We start from the raw sequence: 23,846 nt of genomic DNA on the forward strand, positions 1-23,846 counted from the left end.
CAAGAAAACCTTGGAAATTAGCACTTGAAGAAGCACTGACAAACCTCAATATGCGAGATGTATGGAACAGCAACCACACATTTGCGGCTTTTAAAAAAGTAGTCAACAGTGCAGCAAAATTAAAATCCTGGACGACAGACAAAGCTGCCTTAGCAAAGAAAAAACATGGCTGGATGGTGCTCGGTTTGTATGAGAAATGTGCACCGCAACCTTATTTAGTCACCCATATAACCCCAGCCGTTCAACAAACGCTCCTAAGAGTCCGGATGGGAACCTACATTTCAAAAGATCAAACCCCTGCATGGAAGCAATCATGGCCGACATCACTCTGTAGACTCTGTGGCCAATCAGATGAAACATTGACTCATATACTGTGCATCTGTCCATCCTTGGCCAACCTGAGACGTCATTACTTATTGTATATATTTCGTTTATCCCAAATCAGAACATGTCGGCCCGCAGTCATGTTAGCACTGAACAGTGACCAGTTGCAGACAGCTTGCAGGGCCACCAGATGTTTACAGAAGGTGACCGTTCTAATACAGAAAACCGAACAAATTGTGACCTATGGCACAAAACAGAAGGCATGAACCACAATTAACGGCCAAGAAAACTGACTAAGCAATATTTGCTTCTTATCTTTTCTTTTTTTCTTTACTTTTTCTTTCAAAGTTTAAGGACATTACAGAATGTAACAGCACTTTTTATTTAAAAAAAAACAGTTTGAACTCATTTTTAATACTTGCAATATTGTAAAGGTTTTGATTAACCATACACAATAAATTTGTTTACCCCACTCCCACAGTTAATCCGAAAGAAATTTTCAATCCATTTATTCATATAAATAATGAACTTTTCATCTAATAGTAATTTCCTATCAAATGAAAAACAACGCGGTATTTAGGGTATTAAAACACTAGCAAGATTCAATACAAGGGGGCCATGATCTGAAGTAACCCTCGGATAAACTTGTATCTTAGCATCCTTCAAGAGATGGGATGGAGCAAAAAAATAATTCAGCCTCACCAGTTTTTGATGCGGGCATGAATAAAAAGTATACCCTGGGCTTTCTCCCCTTAAAAAATCCCAGACATCAACCAGGCCATGTGCTTCAACAAGTAATTTAAGAGCCTTGTATACTTTTGGCTTTCTACCAGTAGACCTATAATTTGGATTGCCAACACAGTTAGAAGCAAGATGAATGTTGAGATCGCCACAAATTATAAGCGGTGTTGGCCATTGCGCCAGCTCAACATTAAGTAGCTCTAAAACCGCTGTCTCTTCACAATTTGAGCCATAAATAGAACATATTATAAAGTTTAATGTTCCCAAAACACACTCGGCTGCGGCCCATCTTCCATACTTATCAGCTAATGTTCTACCAGAGGTGACCATCTGTGTTTTTGCCAGAATAGCTACCCCCCTTGATGTAATCGATTGTTCAGTACATATCAAGACCTTATACCCCAGCTCTGCTAACACTTTTCTCTTGGCCCATGCAATATAGACACATTAAATCGCACTGAAGCATCTGTAATTCACTTGCCACACTTTGCTTTGATTGAGGTGATTTAGGCCCCTAACATTCAAAGAGCATAGTCGGATCTCTTTATCCGTCATCTATTCTCCATACATTTTGTCCCTGTGCCACATTCACCTGTTGTTTATTCAAAAAAATGTACTCATGATTTGTTTCCTTTTTTTTAAATGTATTCATGACTTATTTTCCTTTTTCTCCCCAAGCCCCTCCCACTCCTCCACTCACCCCTACCCCCCCAACCCCTACCCAAATCCAGACAGCCCCCCAACCCAAAACGAGGTGTAAGGACCATGTCCTCAGTGATGGGGAGTGTTTGTGAACTGACCCCGCCCGCAACCCTTTTTTTATCCCTTCCCTTCCTCCCTCTTTCCTTCTATACTACCAACTAGCTATCTACAATATTTACAGCACCCTGCATCTTACGTCTCCCAAACCATCAAAAAGAGGCCCTGCCAGCTACTATACTGTATATATATATATATACTGTATGTACTACATCATAAGTTCCCTTATCATAATATCATAATATTGCATACATATTAGCAAAACGCTGTAAAATAATATACCCCTAAAAACATAAAAAGGGACAACTAGACTGCTGACTGGTCACAAGGGATGTTCTAACTAATCTTATGTTGTCGCTTACTTATTTTTCATTGTCTTCAAATGATCTTGTGCGGCTATCTCAGATGTAAAATACTTAGTGGTTCCCTTAAAGATAACTTTTAACTTGGTGGAATTTAGTAAAAAGGCCTGCCCTCCTTTACCCTGGAAAGCTGTTATTAGTTGCCACAGCCTCCACCTTTGCTGCACTGTAGCAGGACAAAAATTGGGACGCACAAAAAATTCACAGCCCTTGCCTGACCGCCGCTTGTCAGGCCTCGCAAGATCGTATAGTGCTTCACGTAGCAAATAATTATTTAAACAGATTAGAATTGCACAAGGGTGTACCATTCCAACAGACCCACCCACTCTTGGACCTATAGTAAAAGGGAATCTATTCGCCCGAATAACCTCCGTCTCCAAGTTCCAGTCTTTTAGATCAGGGAAGGCCTCTTTGAACATTTCCACCTCAAACTGTCTGACATCATCACCCTCCCACTTTTCGGGTACACCCAAGATACGGAGGTTATTACGTCTTGATCTATTTTCCATATCTGTAATCTTCCAATCAATATCCACTTTAGTCTTTTGTAACTCTGTAATGGCCGACTGCTGTTTTACCAATGAGTCTTCTAACCCGGAGATACGTTCCTCAGCCTCCACGACCCTTGTAGTTATCTCAGCACAAGACTTTACAATACGGCAAACTTTGTTTTGTAATTTACGCACTGACCCCTGTGTGCGTACGTTTTCTGCCTTTGTCTCTTCCCTATGGTGGCCCTTTCTTAAGAAAGCCCATTTCAATCTGCTAATGCACCTGTTTCAGAAAATGGCTGGTTCATTACACAAATCCACACACCTAATATTTGGTGTCTTGCCGTTCAGTTTGATATTTAAAAAATCTCCAGTGATCCATTTGAGATTTAATTATCAAACCACTAAGGAAAAGTGTAGGCTTCTCTATTGTATTTTATCAGATCGTATAATCTAAAAAGCACCTTGAATGTTTAAAAATGTGTGCTCCATCGCGCGAATGCACTAGCATCTTATAGGTCAGGTGGAGTGCACATGTTTGCTCCATAACTAGACAACGAAGTGGTAGGTTTACTAATATTTCACATCGCAGCTACCAAATTAGCTGCTCTGATTGTGGAGGTGGAAAAACAGTGCAGAGCCATATATAGTAGAACTGGCCTGTTGCTGCTGTCATCCTCTGCACAGACATTCTAATTAGGCTGCCTTTATGAACACACAGCCTTGTGCCATGGCGCAGTGGTGTGTTCTATGTCTAACATAGGATTTGTGCTGGAAGCATACCCTCCAGTAACATTTCCTGTGCTTGGAAATTCCAGAACTATCCCATGCATTGGAATGCCCCCATGACGTCAAGCAGTGCAAAGTGCTTTAGTCGGCAGAGAAAAGGGCATCTTTCCAGAACAAAATGCCTTTTGCGCTGGAAAATACATACCAATGCATTGCACCGAATCACTTTGTGTTACATTGCAGTTGTGCAAAGTCTTAATAAATCTGGGACTTAGTATGTACTATTTAAATTCTCTCTGTTGAGCACTCTGTACTGGGAAAATGTAGTGATGATATATCAGTGGTTTTCTTATTGCTTTCTCCCTTTCCCTAAGCCTGCCTATTATTCCTATCCATATCTCTTTTCTATGTCCATTTAATCACGATCCGTTATTTAGCAAAGTACCCAACCTGTATGTATGTATGTATGAAAAGATGGCAGCTTCTTTCATCGCTAATTCTTTGACTTTTGTTCAACATTCCATCTAGTACATTCAATGAAACGGTTGGTACATACCAGGAACTACAGACCTACCTGCGGGACTATGTGTACCAACTAGCTCTCAACGACCACGATCGCAGGAAAGCTGGGTAAGTAGTTCCGCCTGCATTTTACTAAGAAACCAATGTAGTTATCTGTTCTGTGTTATGTTGTATAGTTCTATATTTGGGTTTATGTATCCAATTTGAGGGTTTTTAGATTGCTCTAAGTAACGTAAACAGAAAGAGTAGCAGCTGGCTCTGAAGCGTCATCAATATTTTAGGAAAATATCTTCTAAATGACTGGTGGTGATTAAAATTCATGTTCCACTCATGCTCCTCTACCACCCCAGGGTTAAGCACTACCTTCTTTACCTCTGAATGCATATGGTGGTATATGCCATTTATAACAGGAATGTTAGCCTTCTAACTTCTAAGACCCTCCTATAGCCCTGGAAGGTTACCTCCTCTGCCATGGCCCAGATCCCTGCTATTACCATACTAATCCCTCACGACCCCTGGCAGTGGTAGATGCCATTAATGATATTTGCCTTAGCAGGTATTCGTGAATCTAATCGGTGTTGCAGTGCATGCACCACCATGCTGATGTACTATATATATATAGTTAGGCACATGTAAGCGAAGCAGCTTATTTCTTACATTGACCTCACAAATAACATTTCCAGTGGTGACCTTTTGCACATATTTGCATGCACGACAATGATGGATTAGTTTCTCTGAAACTGAAATAGTTTTCAAATATAGCTTCGCGCAACATTATCACAGCATCCTGAACATCATGTACAAGGTCTCGCTTTGCCCTACTTACAACTGTCATCAATTACTTCATCCACGGGGTGACAGGGCTATCTACACATATCCATAACATCACTAATCTGTGAGCACATCGCAAGGCTGCTTTTTATTATAAAAGATGAGCATCCCGACATATTAGTAGAGCAGTTACTTTCACTGACTCTGAGGGTCCTTGCATGCTGGGAAGTCACTGTGCAGCGGTCTCACATCTTGTGAGGGGTGTCTAGTTTGTGACCAAGACGGGGTCCTTTACTCCATCCCATCAGGTAACAGGTTTGAATCATCCATTAAGGGGGACTCTTGGCACTACACCTACACACACTCTAGGTACACTTAGAGTAGGGTCTGCATAGTAGCAGTACGCTAGATTACTGTCATGCTTTATGCCTACATATATACATTGTTAGCATCATGGTAGTGCTATATCCACTATTTACGCATTGTTTCAATAAATATTTTTGAAAATGTCCCACTGTGTATTGTCTGTGTATTTCTCTGAGAATAAGTAAGCACGAGTGACTGAGCGAAAGGTTCCGTAATATTTCCTTGATTCCTGAGGGATCAGAGTTGCCATTATCAGGGGTTGCCAGAAACCCATTCACTCCCCGGTAGGTTATGGGGGATTACGGTGGCACTGTGAGCTAACTGGTTAATCGGCCAACATATCCTGTTGGCCACACAATGGGCAGTTCCTACAGATTGGTAGGATCTACACAATAATGTTTCATCTAGCAGCACTGCAGTTTTTAGGGCTCACGGAGGGGAGCTGGGGTCGGAGTCGTTTTTAGGGAGCTGAGTTTTAGGGCTCTGGGCAGGGGACAGGAAAATGGCAGTTTTTAGGATAAAGGGGCAGTTGGGATGGGGGAGGTGGGGGTAGGTTTTAGGGGTGGGGCTAGGTTTAGGGCTCAGGAAGGAGTGCTGTGGTCAGAGTTCTTTTTTGGGGCTAGTGAATCAGGTTTTAAGGATCAGGATAGGGGGTTGGGGTAGTTTATAGGTCTCGGTCGGGTAGAATTAACTGCAGGCCGAATTTGAGGACTCAGGGCAGAGGGGCAGGAGTGTGATCTTTACCACACATGTCCCTTTAACAATAATGTCTTTACCACAAAATTGTGCCCCAAAGGCATGCGTGGTAAAGACGCGATCATGGTTAAGACCACGTGGTTCAGGCATGCGTTGCTGAGGCATGCGTTGTTCCATCACACAACCAGGAAATCAGCTAGACTTCCTTTTTATCATGTTTTTTTGCAAATCCCGAAGAAATAATTCTAATAATTATCAAGAAGACTTATACTGTGGGAGCGATGGGTGCCAGAAGTTTAACAGAGGCTCGTGCAACCCCTGCAGTGCTGGGGGCCCAAGCTCCAGGGGCCCCCCTCAGCACAGCACCATGGCAGGAGAGCGCCTGATGGAGTCTGGAGGGAGCCCCGCCACATACCTTGCAGGTGGGCCCCATCAAGTCTCATTATGAAACTGTTGGGTACAATCACCCCTCCTCATAGTGTTAGAATTGTGGGATTTCCTCATTTGCTGGGGGAATCTCTGGAAATTTCTTGAGTTATTAGGAGTACAAAATAAGTAGATAGTAGAGACCAAAATTGTTTCTACTAGTGGCATGGAGCACTTTACTGTGGAAGAGGCGGGAGACTACATATCCCTGCAGGCTGCAGGCACACAGACTAATAATCAAACTTTTTCCTTTCTGTGTTGTTAACTTATGGTGTGATTGATCACAACAATATACAATAAACCATTGGAAATTTAGTTATAGAAACACATATGTCTCAACACGTGGAATCATATACTTCCGTTATTTTATTTTAAAAAACATAACTTGATTTGTATATAGTCCAAAACATTTTACTTGGTGCAGTTAAAAACATCAACATGTATATACTATTCCAAAAGTAACATTTTTTTACGTACAAATATTTCATATAAGTGAAACATAGCTAGTATCTTCCTTTCCAAAATACATCAAATAATGTTCGTTTCACAAACTCCTCGATAACATAATTCTTACAGTTCAAATAAATCAAATACAATCACAGCAATATAGCAACTTGGTCCTTATGTCGACACGTTTTTATGTCTTTTTCTTATGTGTAAACACCTTCCTCAGGACAGAACAATAAAAACATTGAATCTTCATAAAATAAATCTAAAAATAAAAACATACAATTAATCTCATATAGTTTATGTGTGTTCATATAATCACATATGTATTTAATATTATCCTAAGATCTATATATTTACTCCAATGGTTGTATAGGACGATGTTTAGTGGAAATACCTCAAATTAGACAAACATGTCTACAACATGACACCAGCTTTCTTATATGGTGTTATACTACCCTTATATTAAAAATATATATATATTCAGCATCTAGACAATTCCTCACTATTGTTCCATTAATCTTATGTTTTTACAAAACCCAATATTGTGTATTCTTCTGGGTATGTATGTCAATCTCTTACCCTCTTTCAGTAATTCACTAGAGGATCAGGGTATTTACTATTAGATGGTACTTCAAACTTCCATCTATGTGTAGATGAGTCAATCCATTTCTGTTGAAGTATATTAGTATTAATAATCCATTACTTCCTCAAGTACACATGTTCTTATTTTAATTATACATACTCACATGGGGGGCCTTTGTTAAGCTGCCCACTAGGAATGGTTGCTATCTTTAAAATCACTTTGTATCTCCTCAAAACCGGCCACTTGACTAATTCCTGACCTGTAAAATGAAAAACGGGTCTAAATATACGTATTGAACGTGAGTACTGTTGTCCTCATTATTTGAAAGGAAAAACCTAACTCACAGCCCTTAATCTTACTCCTAGTCGGTCTATCAGATGCGCTCACATTGGCCGACTGTGTCGCACTGTGGTTCTCTTAACACTGCCAGTATAAATATGTATATTTCGACCCGTTTTTCATTTTACAGGTCCGAATCTCGTCCCCCAGAATTTACGAGTGGTGCCAGAAGGGCTACTAGGGCAAATTAAAAAGAACCCTAGCAGTCTCCTTTCGAACAAAGCTATTGAAAGGCTTGAACAGTACCCTCATGAAAGGGTAAGTGTCGTATTATAAAGATGCAGGTGGTTTTATAACGGCATGTATTTGGTGGGTTAATACTTGGTCTCTGTAAACCTTTGTTACAGGAATTAGCCAAGTGACCGTTTTTGAGGAGATAAAAAGTGATTTAGAAGATAGCAACTGTAGGAGAGTATGGTCTGCTTCCTATGGTCACCCCCACTTTTTGCTGTGATACTCTGGTTTTTCGACTTTAGTGTGGCTGTGGGCCTGCTAATCAGACCCACAGCTCAGCTGTTCTCTCTCTAAATTGATACCATGTACTTTAGGTACCTACCTGATTGGGTATTAGGTCACCTCTGTGAGTCCCTGTAAAGTGTAAATAGGTACACCCCTGGTAGGCCTAGGTGCATCCAAGGCCTACCAGGGGCTGCAGCATGTATTATGCCACCCCTGATCACTCAGCTTGGGCAAGGTGGTTTATTCACCCATTGCTTAGATATAGTATACCTCTATCTAACCTTATATACAGACACATATATACCTATAAGTCACTCCTATGGCAGGCCTTGACAATCTTAAAGGCAGATTGCTTGGTTTTATGTGAGAGGGTGCTCTAGCATGAGCTGAGCCCTTCTGCAGCTTTCGGAACCATCCATGTCCTTATAGCTGTTCTATGATATAGCTGTACCATATACTCTTAAGTGCATTATAATCCTCACGGTTAAGGCTAACTTTGATTTGGCTTTATCAAAACATGTCGTGTAAGGTGTCAAACACTTTGGAATACTACCCCGCCAGTCCTGGCGGCGAAGGTAGCATTCCACCCTTCTAGAGGGAGAAGACATGTAGTTACTGCTTTACCCGGTTAAAGTTAAACAGAGCCTCAGCATCACAAAATGGATGCTGCTGCCACAGACTCGCGTCTGACCACCTGCAGCTGGACAAAACTCCGGCAAGGGAGGCCTGGACAATAGGTTTCCTGTCCCCCTCCCCAGACAGCCTGTAGTGTATTGGGGCAGGGTGGGTTCAATGGAAAGATGCTTTTACAGACACTGCCTGGGGCACACAAGGTGCTCCATGCATAGCCCGGTTCAAACCAGTTGCTGGGGCACTCCAGCCCCAGCTCTGGCGCAAAACTGGACAAAGGGAAAGGGGTGTAACCACCCTCTTCCCAGGTTCCACCCATAGGAGGGACCTAGCAGCTAATCCAGCCCCTTAGTTTAGAATAAAGATAGGAGCTGTGTCTAGAGACATTAGATTATCCTGGACTGAAACTCTGAAATGAAACTCTTGGACCTTCGATGTTCTATTTCTGACTAGAAGACTGAAGACATCTCCCTTGTGGTCAAGGAGTGACCACCCTGTGCAAACAGGCACCACCAGTAACTTGCTGGTTTGCTTTGTCAACGCTCCCGCCAGAACCCGAAGACTCAGTGACTCAGGAAGTGGACTTCCAGACTGCTCCGACTACGAATCACATCCACGGCAAAGCTGAGACCCGTGGCCAACACGAGAGACGTGGGACTGGACACCCTGGACTACCTTCTCTTTGCTAACTGTGCAGCTTCTGAGGTATCCTCAAAGTTGTGCATTGGAGTTTGAGAAGCCACCGACCCGAGCAGCATGTGCACCAAAGCTCAGCCCTCCACACTCCACGAGTGCTGCGTGGGGCCTGCGCCTGCATTTCAGCTTGACGTGTTTTCCCGTTTACTAGCCCGTTGGCTAGTGAGCCCTACGAAGACTTCCTTTTAAAATTACACTATTTGCCTGATTGCTTTGGGCTTGCTCCAGCTTCCCTGCAAAGGAGAAGCTCTCCAGACCTTGCTGGTCTGACCTGAAGCCCATCTTCCCATCCTGCGTGGATTGCGTTTGCCAAGACTTGCTGGGTCCAATCTGGATACTGACACCGCAGTCAACAAGATCCTTTGTGGAACAGCTCGAATACAGTACCTGGTTGTCGTTGATGCCTCCTGGTTCTCGTGGCTGCAGAGACAAGCTTCACCTCTTCACCTGATTGCATCTTGACATCGCCTGGTACCTTCCTGGTTCCTTCCTGGTCACTGGCTAGTGACTCAGACTCTGTCCCCTCTGCTTTCAGGTTCTTCCCATCTTCGATCCACCCTTGGATCCACCCGGACACTTTTCTTCTGGTCGCCTGCAGCACTTCTTTGCAGCTCTCCATAGGAAACAGCGACGAAACCCGACACAAAAAGACATCTATGCACCCGGCTTCCCTGGGTGAGGTAACTCGAGTACGCTGGTGCTCCCGTGGGTGGTAACTATCCAAGTGTCCTGGTTTAAAAGGGTTTTACCGTAGTCCATCCGGAAGTGTCCTGAATCTACTAATTTGTAACTTTTACGTTCCCATTCTAACTCCATGGTAACTCGCGTGTGTGTTTAGAAACTGCACACGTCTCCCGTGGGCCTCCTACTTCCAATCCCTTGGTTGTTCAGCGTAGCCCCAGCGATTCCCTAGGCAATAGGCCTATTCACTATTCCTGAAGTGGTTCTTATACCACTTACTTGGTATATGGTTCGTGAGGCCCCTAGGGCAGAATTGTATTTGTGCAACTTAAAGTATGCTTATTAAGTAACTTGTACTGTATCTCAATCTCTGACCTCATAAGGAGTTCAGAGGGGTTGTGTTAGTAATAAATACATATATATTTTATATATACTTTGTGTGGTGTCCTTTCATTTGGTATTCAAGGGATTATATTTGGTAAAACAGCTGGCTTTACATGCTCGCTGAAGTTTTAGCCTAAGACTGCTTGCCCATGCTACCACTAGGATAGCTGGTCTATAAGGTTGACTTTACAACCACCATCATAAGGGTCATTTGGACTGGTGCAGGGTGCCCACTAGAATAGTGTTTAAACAAACAATATCCCAACAGTATCATTCACTTAGACAATTAAAAAGATATGCAAAAACATTATCATTGACAGACAAAAGAGACTCAGTATATCCGTTTTTATGTGCCAGTGGCATAAAAATTAAACAAACAAGTTAGAAAGGACAGTACTATCAGCACTGGAAGTTAAAATTACACAACCCAAGTTGTACTTGGTGCAAACATGGTGCAAGTGATGTGCACGACAGCAACGCATGTGACAAACGTGCTCAGCGTGAACGGCGCAAAAAATTCAAATGTACAGTATTTACAGTGATACAGTGTGACTAGATCCTAAATAGGAACAAATTGTTTTTGATGTTCAAGGGTGGTCACATTGTAGGTGGCGCCTTTTGAATGGACTGGGGAGTCGATGACGTTTCGATCCAATCAAGGTTGGATCATCCTCAGGACAGGGTTGTAGAATGAAGCAGTGCTGTCAGATGTAAAGGGGTGTTCCGGGGTGTCGACTCAATCGGAGCGTGGAATGTGGCTGTGACCTGTCTAACGTCTGTAGTCCCGTATATAATTTAGGAAACACAGACCAGGAATCGGCGGTCAAGTACAATGTCGGAGATCGCGATGGCCAAGGGTTAAGTCTCTGGCTGCATCAAGGGCACTTCCGGGTCAGTCGGGGAGCCTGGGGACGTAGAACGAAAAAATTTGAATATTGGAACACAAAAGTAACATTCGTACCCAGAATTTGAAATCTACTGTAGCTACGCACTTTGCAGAAAACAGACACAATGTCTCTAAATTGAGATTTACTCTACTTGAACTGGTGTCCCAGATTGAGGGCACTAACAATAAGAATAGACTACTCCAGAGGGAAAACTTCTGGATTCGATACCTGTGCACGATGCAACCCTCTGGATTAAATGACAGAATGGAATTTCTTTGTTATTTATAATTCATGTATGGTTGGAAGCTCTCTCTTATTTATTTTATTATTATCTTGCTCATTGTGTTTCCTTATGTTTGATGATACCGGTTCGTGACTCCATTTCAATATGGAGCTCATAATTACTTTGTCATGCAGTCCGCTTTCTATGTTTAATACACCACGCACACACACCGTCCTGTAACTTTATTTCATCTCCTGACTCACACAAACGAGTAACCGCATGGATCCGATTCACAGGATACCACTATGGATACTATCTATTGAACACTACACTCGTAAGTACTCTCTTTTTAGAGACCGAGTCATTTTAATACCCGTTGACTCGACCGCCAGTTAATGACAATGTTTGGGCTTTCTTATATCTTCCAGCAACTCTCATGTGGCGTTCATTTACCAGCCCGCAGGTATCGTTTATTTTCGCACGCTTTTTACCATTCCTGTTATGACATTATGCAACGTATTTTTCATGTAGCTTCTACTTCCCCGCAACAGCTCGTACACGCTGCACGCTCTGTAAGCCTTAAAGACTAACACACCGATCTAATTCACTTGGGCATGTTCACTAAATCACCCACTTTTCATTGTACCATTTATGCACGTCCTTGAACACCGTTTATTTTTAATTTGTCATTTAACACTGCATGTTGGTTACACTGATGGTACCATACGTTTAACAGTAAGAATCACAGCTATCACTCGTTGCTAACCACAATTCAGATTTGAATGGCCATTTGCTTGATACCAGACCGTTATATCCGTTTTAGTTGCAGAAATTATCCCCTGACGAAGGGCATTAACTTGCCCGAAATGCATTGGGATTGATGAGAAAAACATGAATGGAATGTTTGATATGATATAATCAACCTTAATGCCAGAAAAAAAGATAATTGAACATTGGAAATTATGAATTAAACACGTGAAACTTCTCTAAGTTTCGATCTACTTCATTATACCAGTTGTTGGTATCTCACATGCTGTGCGCACGGGGACAACTCCTAACAGGAATTGCATCTTTGACAGTATCTAACACTTCTTAGGTCCAGAAAGCGAAGCCCCAGCAGCACGAAGTAACTTTTCATCCGGTTCCCTTAACCTCCTGTGGTGCGTGTCTTTCATCGTATAATGGTCCCCCCCTGCCAGCAAGTGCCCACATGATCACGGATAGTGCTGATGGATAATTAAACAACTCAGGGGTGCAAGAACCAGATGACCTGGACCGCTCTACAGCGGATCAGTATTTACCACTTACACCCACCATTGTGGTCAATAACCCTAGGGGGGGTTATGTACCTCTAATCCATGGGCGGGTGTTGGGCACCTATATTATGCAACTGGTAACTGCTGGATTTGCCACACGAGGGAGACCGGGAGGAGTAGAGCTGCGTAGCCAAGGGTCAGGCACAAAAAGAAAGGGCCAAATGCCTGGCCGAAAGGCCAAAAGACCCAGAGCCGAGTTGACAACTCAGAAGTCCCCAACTAACCAAGTAATTACAAAGGCAGATATTACGTGTATACTAGAATCCTTCAAGACTCCTTGAAGGTCGTGCTGGAATCCACACTGGTTTTATTATTTCAACGTCCGTCCTTAAGCGAAAAGGGACTTCTTGATTGTAAATGTTGTATGCCTGCGGGGGAGGCTGTTAACTTGGAACCAAGGCCCTTAATGGGTCCCCTGGTAATGGAAGGACCCACCTTGGCAGCCTCACATGTAAACACCAGGGAGTATCCATCTTCCCCCTCAAAGCCACTAAGGGGCTCTGCACAGATCCAATGGTTTTCGCCCTCTCCATTAATTCACAAAGTTTTAAATCCAAGTTCAAACATGTGCCCCTGAGGAAAGGTCTTCTATAATGGATCAATCCATCGCTGAGAGTAACAAAGCAGGCAAGCCACCTTGGAGGGGCTTCATGCGGAATCTGCTTGTTTTACATCTCCTTATGAATCAACGCCGTATGTTGTGATCCTGGGGAATGTGTGAACTCTCCCTCAGGGTGTCAAGGAGGATTACTCTCAATTGAAGAACAAAGTCTTACATTGGTTATTTTGTAACACCTCTTTAGGCACAAGGGTGGCGAAAAACATTAACATGGTACAAAGGGTCAACTAGATGGGTAGCTCTTACAAGTTCTGCAAGGGGGACTGTGTTATTATCAATTTTAACAGACCTCATATCTTTGATTAACGCCCCTGTTGGGCCCCAGTTGTCCATTACGGATCTACTCCTTTGTTTTTTCTACAAACCAGAGTCACTTGGGTGGAATAACTTGCCTAACATCATCAAGGCCCCATTTAACAGTGTTAGATGACATTCTACCCATCCCCCAGGCATTACAATTTAAATCTAAATTCTAATTTGAATTCTACGCATTGGCCATTACAAGGCGGACAGCAGTTAGTTTGACCTCTTATGGGGTTATCAAATCGTTTTCCACTTTGGGGTGCACTGGACACTTGTGATTGACTAAACTTGAAGCATCAGCCAATATACTATGTATACTATGCATGACAGCTGGTTCTGGGTCACCAAACCTGCACTCGGCTCATGTCCCAATGTTTTCGGCTGGGTAGGGTAAGTTTATCCGCAGCAGTCTCTGTGATCATTGGGGTTTGAGTGCAGCTGATTAGGAAGGCCAGCTGCAGTTAGGGCAAGGAAGGTAGCAACGGCTGGAGAGTGTGGGAGGTAGATAGGTGTAGGCAAGAGGCAAGGACTACTGAGGAGAAATAAATTACAAGTCATCTCAAGGAAGCATAGTTCGGTGTCAGGTTATCCAGCAACAGGGAGTGGGTTATGACAATCTCTACCTATGCAGAAACTTCAGCGAAGAACTCCACTCACACACTCTCATATGCCTTCAATTTAGCGTAACGTTTATATGTGACAGTTCATGGAGAGACACTTTATGGAGTTCTGTGATCCTATTCCGTATGGGTAGGGCACGTGAGCTGATGCCATTAGGGCACTTTTCTATTTAATTCAAGCTGTTGAGCCCCTAAGAAGAGCCTGTGGTGTTTTCTCGAAAGTGAATTTGTTATGCTTTCTTTGTGACTATTTGCATAGACAGTAAAATAAATAATTCCCTGCACTATGAATCAAAGTCCTTCTCAATGTGACATTGCAGGCCCGGTGAATAAAATGTCTGTGTAAGGACTATTTTTGATAAAGCTCAAACAATAATTGATTTTATGTTTAAAGTGAAAATTGGACTTTCACAGCTTGGCTGTTGTGAATTAAATTTCGTGCAACAAGCTGATTCTGTTAAGATGAAAAATACATGTTTTACGGGCATATTTTCTTATTAGAATTTCAATGGATTTCTGTGGAGACACCATCACAGACGATACTGTAAACCATTATTTCAAAATCTTTTTATTGAATTTTATACCAATACGAAAAAAAGAACATAGCAATTGTAGGAAAGTAGGATCTACTTCTTATGGTTACCCCCACGTTTTTGTTTGATGTTTCACTGTGTTTGACTAGTCTGACTGTTATCCTGCTAATCAGAACCCAGCCTATCAGCTTTCTTCTCTAAATTGACATACATGTACTTTGGTAACGTCCAGATTGGATACTGGGGACACTTATAAATCTCTAGTATATGGTACATATGTACCAGTGGCATAGGTATCCCAGAAGCCTCCCATGGGCTGAAGCATGTATTATGCCAACCAAGAGAGGCCATGCAAATCGGAACTACAGGTCTCCTACAGCAACCTGTGTAAGCTGGTGCTTCAACCACTTACTTTAGATATAGGTTTACTATATCTATAGGTCACTACACTTAAAACCTATAAGTCACCCATATAGCAGGCCTTATCAATCCTGAAGGCAGGGTGCTGGGTTTTTGGTGGAATGGTGCCCCTGCATGAGCAGAGCCCCTCTGCAGCCTTCAGAGACCATTCTTCCGGGTTGTCTGTGAGTCAGACGGACATATACGTAGAGGTGCAATATTACCTCGCTGTAAATGCTACCTCAAAAACGGCTGCATAGAAATATCCTGTTTGGTATCAAACACCTTGGAATCAAACCTCAACACTGGTAACCGGTGTGGTAGGTATGATTCCACCCTTCAGAAGCGGGCTTCATGGGGTTACTGGTCTATCGGGTGCCAGCCTTCTCGACCCGGACAGCACAAAAGAGATACTGCCGACCAGAGACACATTTCTTTCCTCCTTCTGCTGAGCCAAGCTCGAGCAGAGGCAGGCAGCTCAATAGGCATCCTGTAACAGGGAGTTGTGACCAACTCCCAGTCATGATTTAGTCTGGCTGGGCGCACTCTGAGAGTGCCTGACAATCTGCACTGGGGGCACATTTGGTGTCCCTGTGCATAGTCCAGCTCAAACCAGTTCTGGGAGCCATTGGCTCCTGATCTGGCATGAAACTGGGCAAAGGACATGGGTGTAACCACCCATCTGTCCTGACCCTCTCCTAGGAGGGTCCCCCAAATCTGTCCAACCCTCTCCCGTGGGTACAAAAGGTCTTACCTGGCTGTAAGACTTTAGATTTTACATGGACAAGATTCTACAAGACGAAACCACTGACCTTTGACCGCCTGGACACTCTGAACTTCGATGGACTTTGACTGAGTCCGACTTCGTCTTAGTCTCCATCCAAAGCTTTGTCTGTGCCCTTGCTCCATACAGGCTCTGTGCAGGACCTGTGGTGCACTAAGGACAACTGTAGAATCTCCCTTGGAGTGAAGGAGTCACTCCCCTGCAACTGCAGGCACCTTAATGCAACTGACCAGTCTGCTGCTCCCGAGCTCCTGTGTACTCCAAAGATTTCGGTAACACAGGAGGTGGGTCTCTGAAGGACCCTGAGGTTGATCTTCCCTCTCAGCAGGTTTGAGGTTAGTATCCCTCATGGAGACTGCATAACCCAAACCCCTGTGCACAGCTTTCATTTGCAGTTGTATATGCGATTCCCGAGCTTGTGAATTGGACTTTGTATAGTCCTGGCCCTGAGCAGTATTTGCACCAACAAACTCCAGCCTCCTCGCACCGAGTGCTCCGTGGGCTGGCACTTTGCAATCTTGCTCAAGGTTCCCTTGTGACTCCTGGTCCTTTGGCCTGTGGGTCCCCCTTAGGGTCCTCTTGATTTCTCTTGGGCTTTCCTGGTTGCTCCAGACATGCCCTGACTCCCCATTGCTTGGTTAGTCCCTTGGATCTTGCTGGTCCACACCTTAACCTGCTTGACCTTCCTGCGTAGGTTGCTTTTGCCAAGGCTGGTTGGTTCTCCAGCCAGGCACCGACCCCTCGACATCCTTTGTGGGACAGCTCACCTCCGGCTCCTGGTTGTACTCAACATCTCCTGGTCCTCGTGGCTGCAGAGTAAAGAATCCCTTCTTCGCACCTAAAGCACCCGACATCGGTGGGCATTCATCTCCCGAGCCCCTGGTCATTCTGAAGTGACCCAGAATCTGTCCCCTCTGCTTTCAGGTTCGTTCCCTCCAGAAACCAGGTCTGGATTCCTCCGGACCCTTAATGGCAGCAGTAATTCTTCACAGTCCTCCTTTGAGAAAAACAGCGGTTTCCGACACCACTCCAGACCTATGCACCCGGCTCCTCTGGGAGAGGTAACTCGGATACTATGGTATCCACAAGTGGGGTGGCTCTCCAAACTTTTAAGTTCCAAAGGGTTTGCTTAAAGTCCTCCTAGGAGGGTCCTCAAACTTTAAAACTGTAATCGCAACTTCCCCATAGAATTGTATAGAGCCCACGGTTGTGTTAGTACATTGCACCCATCCTCCGTGGGGTCCTATCTACTCACCTCGGGTGGTTCCTTGGGGTCCCAGTGATTCTATGTGCTCTACACCTTGTCATGACTCAAGTCGTGATTGTTATACCACTATTTTAGTATATGGTTTGGTCTCCCCCTGGAGCCCACTGTGTATTGTGCTACTTACAACTGTTTAATTGATCTCTTATTGTGTGCTTTATGTTCTATCCTAGTGTAGAGGATACTAAGTAGTGTTATATTAATAAATACATATTTTTATATAACTACTGTGTGGTTCTCCTTCCATTTAGTCAATATAGAAGGCGATATTCCAGTAAAACAAGCTGCTTTACATTCCTTCAAGATTAAGCCTGAATGCTGCTCTCCACAGCTACCACAAGGATAGCTTTCTAAAGGTTATCTTTGACCTTATACATCGTAAGGGTCGTTTGGACTAGTGCAAGGTGCCCACCTTACTTAGTGGACAGCAAATACCAGGCCAACTTCTCACAGCAGTCACAACAAGTGCAGCATATAGGCCTAGCGTAACAGATAGCTTCCAGGTGCACACATCTTGTTAACAAGGACTCGGTCCAAAGGGTATCTGCTCTATTATGTCCCCTCCTACACCTTATGTCTCTTGTGTAGCATCAGCTATCCATTAGCCATGGTGTGGGACATGTACTCTGATGCACTAGGGTGTCTTAACCCAATTTTCAGCCCTAAACTGGGCAGTTAAAAAAGAGAAACAGTTTTGAGCCAGAGAGAAGATAAGAAAAAAGAAACAAGAAGGAAAAAAGGGGTAATAGACATATAAAGAAGAACTAAGTGTAAATCAAACATGTGTATCATGGTGGAAATGATACAAGGCAGGCTCCAAGGTGGGGGTAGTCTAGAAGGCAGGGGGCCGGGATTGGGCCTCTCTCATCTCTTGCTTGTTCAGAGCGCTCCTCCTTAGTTAAATATGGAACAGGTGAAGTGCTTACAGCCAGAGGCGACATGAAAATAAGAGCCTGACTTCGACAAAATATTCCCCTAACGGTGACCAAAAGTATTCAAACCCCTTTCTAGAGTCCTCTGTTATGTCTGTCAACCACTCCAGAGCCAATGCCCGCCACAATCTATCATACCACTGTGTTATGGATGGGGCCTCGTCTTTTTTCCAGGCTGCTGTGATGGGCAATTTAGTGGCGCCGAGATACTGCCATGTGATGGAGCGGTCTCCATATGTTTGCCGTTTCAGTATCGGGTCCCGGAGCCCCAGTAGGGTGTGTTTCAAGGTTTCAGAGATGGGATATCCCAGTGTCAGTTTAATCTGTGTGAGGATTTCCTTGCAGAATGGTTGAATGGATGGGCAGGCCCACCAGATATGCTGGAAGTCACCCAGGAGCCTGGACCCCCTCCAACATCTATCTGTTGTGTTAGGGAATATTTTGTGTCATTTCTGGGGATGTAAATACCAGTGAATGTATTTGATGAAGTCTTTCTACAAGCAGCTTCATTGTTTCTCTTCTACTGGCCTTGAAAGAATAGCATCCCAGAAATCCCTATGCCTTGGAGTCGATTGTGGACTCAGCACCCTAATGAGGAAGTATACGAAAGAGATAGTCCCCCTAGTGGAGGCTTCAGGTTGTGCAAATATCTCAATAGGAAGCAGGTCCCTGGTAGCAGCCAGCCACACCTGGGGTTGCTGCATCCAGTGCTTGAGCTCTACATAGTGGAAACCCTCTGTGGGCTGTAATTAAAAAGCTTTGGTGTACTCCACAAAAGTCAGAAGGTCGCCTTTTTTGTATGGATGAGAAATCATAAGACAAGCCCCTTGTCTCCACTGCTTAAATGTCCCATCCCGTAGTGCCGGGGTAAACTCTAGGTTGAAGTGAATGGGGATGTAGGGTGAGCGAAAGATCTTCAGGGATAGTGGTTTTGTAAGTAGGTCCCAGACCCACAGAGTAATGGCCTTGGAGGAGCTGAGGTAAGCGTTTTGAGGCCTATGCTGCTTCTTCAACCATGAAAGATTCCAAATGGTCCTGCCAGTTATTTGATGATCCATGTGGAGCCAATGTTTATCGGATTCTCTAAGGGACCAATCCGTCAGTACCCAAAGTTGGGCTGCTCTAAAATAGTCCAAGAAGTCTGGGAAGGCCAAGCCGCCCTCGGCGCGCGTTCGAGTTAGCACTAGTTAGCAATATTCAAGCTCTTTGTCCCTGCCATATACAATTTGTGACCATCCTTTTGAGGTCCATGAACAGTTCCCTATCTACTGCTATCAGAAACCCCTGAAAGAGATAAAGCTGCGTCGGGGGGACATTCATCTTTATTGCGTTTACTCTCCCCAGCCTCGAGGTATATGCAGCTTTCCATCTAGTCAGGTCTGTGACAATGGTGGATTGTTGACCTTATAGAGCCTGGCAACTTTTGACGTAAGCTTAACCCCTAGATATGTAATGTCTTTGCTCATACAGCAAAAGGATGAGGTCTCCTTAATTCGATCAATCACTTCCCCCGGCAGAGTTAGGTTGACAAGGATGACTTTAATAGATTCACCTTAAAGCCTGATACCAGGCCAAACCAATCCAGCTCCTCCTGAATGGCTGGGAGCTATGACAGCGGGTCGCTGATAGGGAGAAGGATGTTGTCCTCAAAGGAGATCTTATGGTCGTCGGTGCCAAATGTTACCCCTTTTATATCCTTATTTGTCCTAATGTTTTCCGCCAGGGGTTCAATACTAATGGCGCAAAGCATGCGGGACAGAGGGCAACCTTGCCTTGTTTCCAGAAAAAGTACAAAGGCTTTGGATGCCACCCCATTTACAAGGACTCTCGACCTGGGAGAGTGGTAATTGGCCAACACCATACCAATAAATATTTCATGAAAGCCACATCGTCCCAATGTTCGAAAGAGAAAAGACCAGTCGACCGGATCAAAGGCCTTCGCTGCGTCCAGCGAGAGAAGGGCCGTAGGAATTCCTTTCTTCTGGGCCTTCTTGATTATATGGACTATTCTCTGTAAGTTGTCATGGTCCGGGTTGATCGGGTCAATCCAAAAAATCAATTGGGGAAGTGTAGAGGAGATGATAGAATCACCCTCCTGAACTAGACTTGTAAACAATGGGATTCTATCAATGTGAGTGGTGACTAATTTTATGTGATATTGTATGTTCTCTAAACTCATGGATACACTGCAATTTGAAAATAAGGCCTCTCTGCGAGTGGCAGAATGAGGGCACTGTGTGTTTTTAAAATACCCCTCACACACTATGAATCCCATAGTGTCATTCTCCCATCATTGGGGTCTTCCCGTCCCTCTACAGGGCGGGGCGTGCTTCGACCTACGAGTGACGCGGAAGCACTTATATTTTTGACAATAGGCTATGTGATGTGATGAGGATAGTGATATGTGTTAGGGAGTATAGGGACCTATTTACGTGAATGGTAGTGTAAAAAAAGGAAAAAAATTAACTGGCTAGTCGAAAAAATTAACTTTATTGGCTTCGCAAGCTGGGAACATTAAAAAGGGGGTTAGTAAGTAGAATTACAAGTGTGGTCTACTTTGTCGACATGACATGTTTCATAGGCAGACCCCTCCTGCCTACTCATCAGGACCTCTGTTGATCCCTACAAAAAAACTCAATTCTAAACTAAATGTTAAATGCCTATGGTCCTAAAACTTAACAGCAAAAATCGGCTGCTAGGTTTACCCTCGGGGTTTGAGTTGGCCCTTAGTGAGGCATTATTATGAAAAATGACCTAATATGGTCTCTGTGGAAAGAAAAGGAGAAAAAGGGTACATGGTTGTAGAATTACAATATGTAAAGCGCAATTCATACATGGCTCATTATTGCATGAGTCACAATGTGGCTTAGTATCCCAAAGTATTCTCAACATTAATTATGTGTATGACCCGATGAACTGCCATTCGCCATCATGGCCAAAGGGTATGAACCCTTGGAAAACTTCAACAAAGCGTGATACACACTTCAAACACAACCACATATTCACAATCCAAAACGACCATCTGGTGGTGGTTTTTTTAAACAAGCAAGGGTGTAGGCCTCCTTGCAGTTCCAGGAGAAGTGTCTAGTCAAGAAAAAACGTCTCACTAGCGGCGTGACATCAAAAACATCCACTCATCATACTGATAAATGGGTCATTATCACACATGCCGGTTGATGTATTATTCGTGAATAAAACGGCAAATGATGGCTTAATGCCTCCCAGACATCAACCTATTAAGCTCCCAAATGCGTCATAGTCACACATGCTGGTTGAAATAATGATCGTGAAAACGAGCGACAGCAAATGATGACAAATGCCTCCAAATGTGCAAGCATGCTACAATTGATACATACATTTGAAGCATGGTGATAGGGCCTCATGAGCCTGCGTCATAGGGTGATTTAGGGCGTTTTCACAATCATTATTTCAACCAGCATGTGTGACTATGACACATTTGGGAGCTTAATAGGTTGATGTCTGGGAGGCATTAAGCCATCATGCAAAGCCATTAAAGTTAATTTTTTCAACTAGCCAGGGAATTTTTACCCTTTTTTTACACTGCCATTCACGTAAATAGGTCCCTACACTCCCTAACACATATCACTATCCTCATCACATCACATAGCCTAGTGTCAAAAATATAAGTGCTCCCGCGTCACTCGTAGGTCGAAGCACGCCCCGCCCCGTAGAGGGACGAGAAGACCCCAATGATGGGAGAATGACACTATGGGATTCATAGTGTGTGAGGGGTATTTTAAAAACACACAATGCCCTCATTCTGCCACTCGCAGAGAGGCCTGATTTTCAAATTGCAGTGTATCCACGAGTTTAGAGAATATACAATATCACATAAAATTAGTCACCACTCACATTGATAGAATCCCATTATTTACAAATCTTGATCGGATCAATCAACACGGGTAGGAGATTTTCTTGGTGAGTGGCCAGTATTTTAGAGTACAATTTGGCGTCCAAGTTCAATGGGCCTGTATGATGCACACGCTTTAGGGTCCTTTCCTGGTTTCAAAATAACTGTGACTAACACCTCTCCCATGGTATCTGGCACCCTTTGGGCTTTTGACATATCGTAAAAAGCAGTCACTAAATGGGGACTCAGCTCTGGTGCACAGGTATGATAGAATTTAGCATTGAACCCGTGAAGGCCGGGGGCTTTCTGCAGTTTCAGAGCATCTATCGCATTCTGGACTGCTTCCCTAGTAAATGGTTCACTAAGTTCCTCATTGGCGTGTGCAGAGACTTGCGGGCGATTGAGGGGGCCAAATAGCTCTCCTGAGCTTGGGCCTCAATTGGGTCGGTGGTGTAGAGGCTGCGATAGAACTTCCCAAAAGCGTTTGCTTTGCTTTCCTCGTTAGTATGGTAGACGCCTGCATTATCCACTATTTGCTCAATATATTATTTTTCTTGTTTTGCCTTCAGTTGTCGTGCCAGCAGAGTGCCTATCTTATTGCCACTTTCATTGCCTCACGCCAGCAGCCTTAGAATGTTTTTTATGCCCTTTTGGGGTAGATAGCCTTTAATTTACCTTTTAGGGAGTGACCATGCGGTGGGTTTGCCTCAACGGTAACTCTTGGTGCTTTTTTTCTGCTCGTTGCAGTTCCCCTTCCAGTAGGAGTCTCTCCCCTCCAGCTGATTTTCAAGTGTGGCGGCTGGCTTTATGCATTTGCCCCTAAGGCATCCCAATTGGTTGCAAAAGAAGTAAGGGCTGGGTCGTTCTTAGAACGTCCCTCAGGAGTCTATCCCTGCTGAGGAAGTTGGGGAAATACCATCTCCTGGTGTTTCAAATGCGGTGCTGACATCTTTAATACTAACTCCAGGGGGGCATGATCAGAAAAGCAAATTGGGTAGAATCTAGCATCCACAACTGTGAAAAGAAGGGATTGGTTGAGAAAGATATGATCTAGTCCAGAGTAGGTTCTGTGAGAGTGAGAGAAAAAGAGTAGTCCCTTATCGTGGGGTGGGTTTCCCTCCAGGCGTCAAGTAGGCCCAATTGCTGAAGGGAGGCTTTGAGGGCCCTACTGAACATCCCTCCTGCTGCCCCGTGAGGATGGGTCAGATCTATTGTGGGGTCCCATATATGGTTAAAACCCCCCATCAATAAAATGTCTCCCATGGCAAACCCCTTTAGTGTTGTTAAAAAAGCCTCCAGAAAGTCCTGTTGCCCTGTGTTAGGTGTATAAATCATGCCAATGGTGCATGATTGTCCCTTGATCGCCCCCTGAACATCAGAAAATGCCCCACTGTGTCTGTTTTAGTGGCAAGGTGGTGAAAGGTAAATGGAGGAGGAGAGCCACTCCATTTTGTTTCGAGGGGGCTGATGAGTGGAAAATCTGTGGGTATTGTTTATGTTTCAGCCTACCCTCTTCACTTTTTTAAATTGGTTTCCTGCAGTATGGCTATCAGGATCTGGTGATCATTTAGGAACTTCAATAGGCTGTGTCTCTTGTTAGGGGAATTAAGCCCCCTGATGTTCCAGGAAATGCAATTACCTGCTATATATCACTGTGTAATCACCCCCCTCTGTCACAGCTCCCTT

At 43.9% G+C, this 23,846-nt stretch overlaps 1 protein-coding gene across 2 annotated transcripts in view; it reads left to right on the plus strand.

Annotated features, from left to right (window-relative positions):
• Positions 1-23,846, plus strand: part of LOC147711410 (cGMP-dependent protein kinase 2-like) — a 2,360,133-nt gene that overhangs the window by 1,497,254 nt on the left and 839,033 nt on the right. For both annotated transcript variants that reach the window (XM_086922130.1, XM_086922129.1), the window contains exon 10: positions 3,935-4,036. In XM_086922130.1, coding sequence (XP_086778256.1) covers positions 3,935-4,036 — 102 coding nt within the window. The remainder of the gene's footprint in view (positions 1-3,934; positions 4,037-23,846) is intronic.

Source organism: Lissotriton vulgaris, chromosome 5 (genome assembly GCF_964263255.1).
Source record: "Lissotriton vulgaris chromosome 5, aLisVul1.2, whole genome shotgun sequence".
Lineage (NCBI taxonomy): Eukaryota > Metazoa > Chordata > Amphibia > Caudata > Salamandridae > Lissotriton > Lissotriton vulgaris.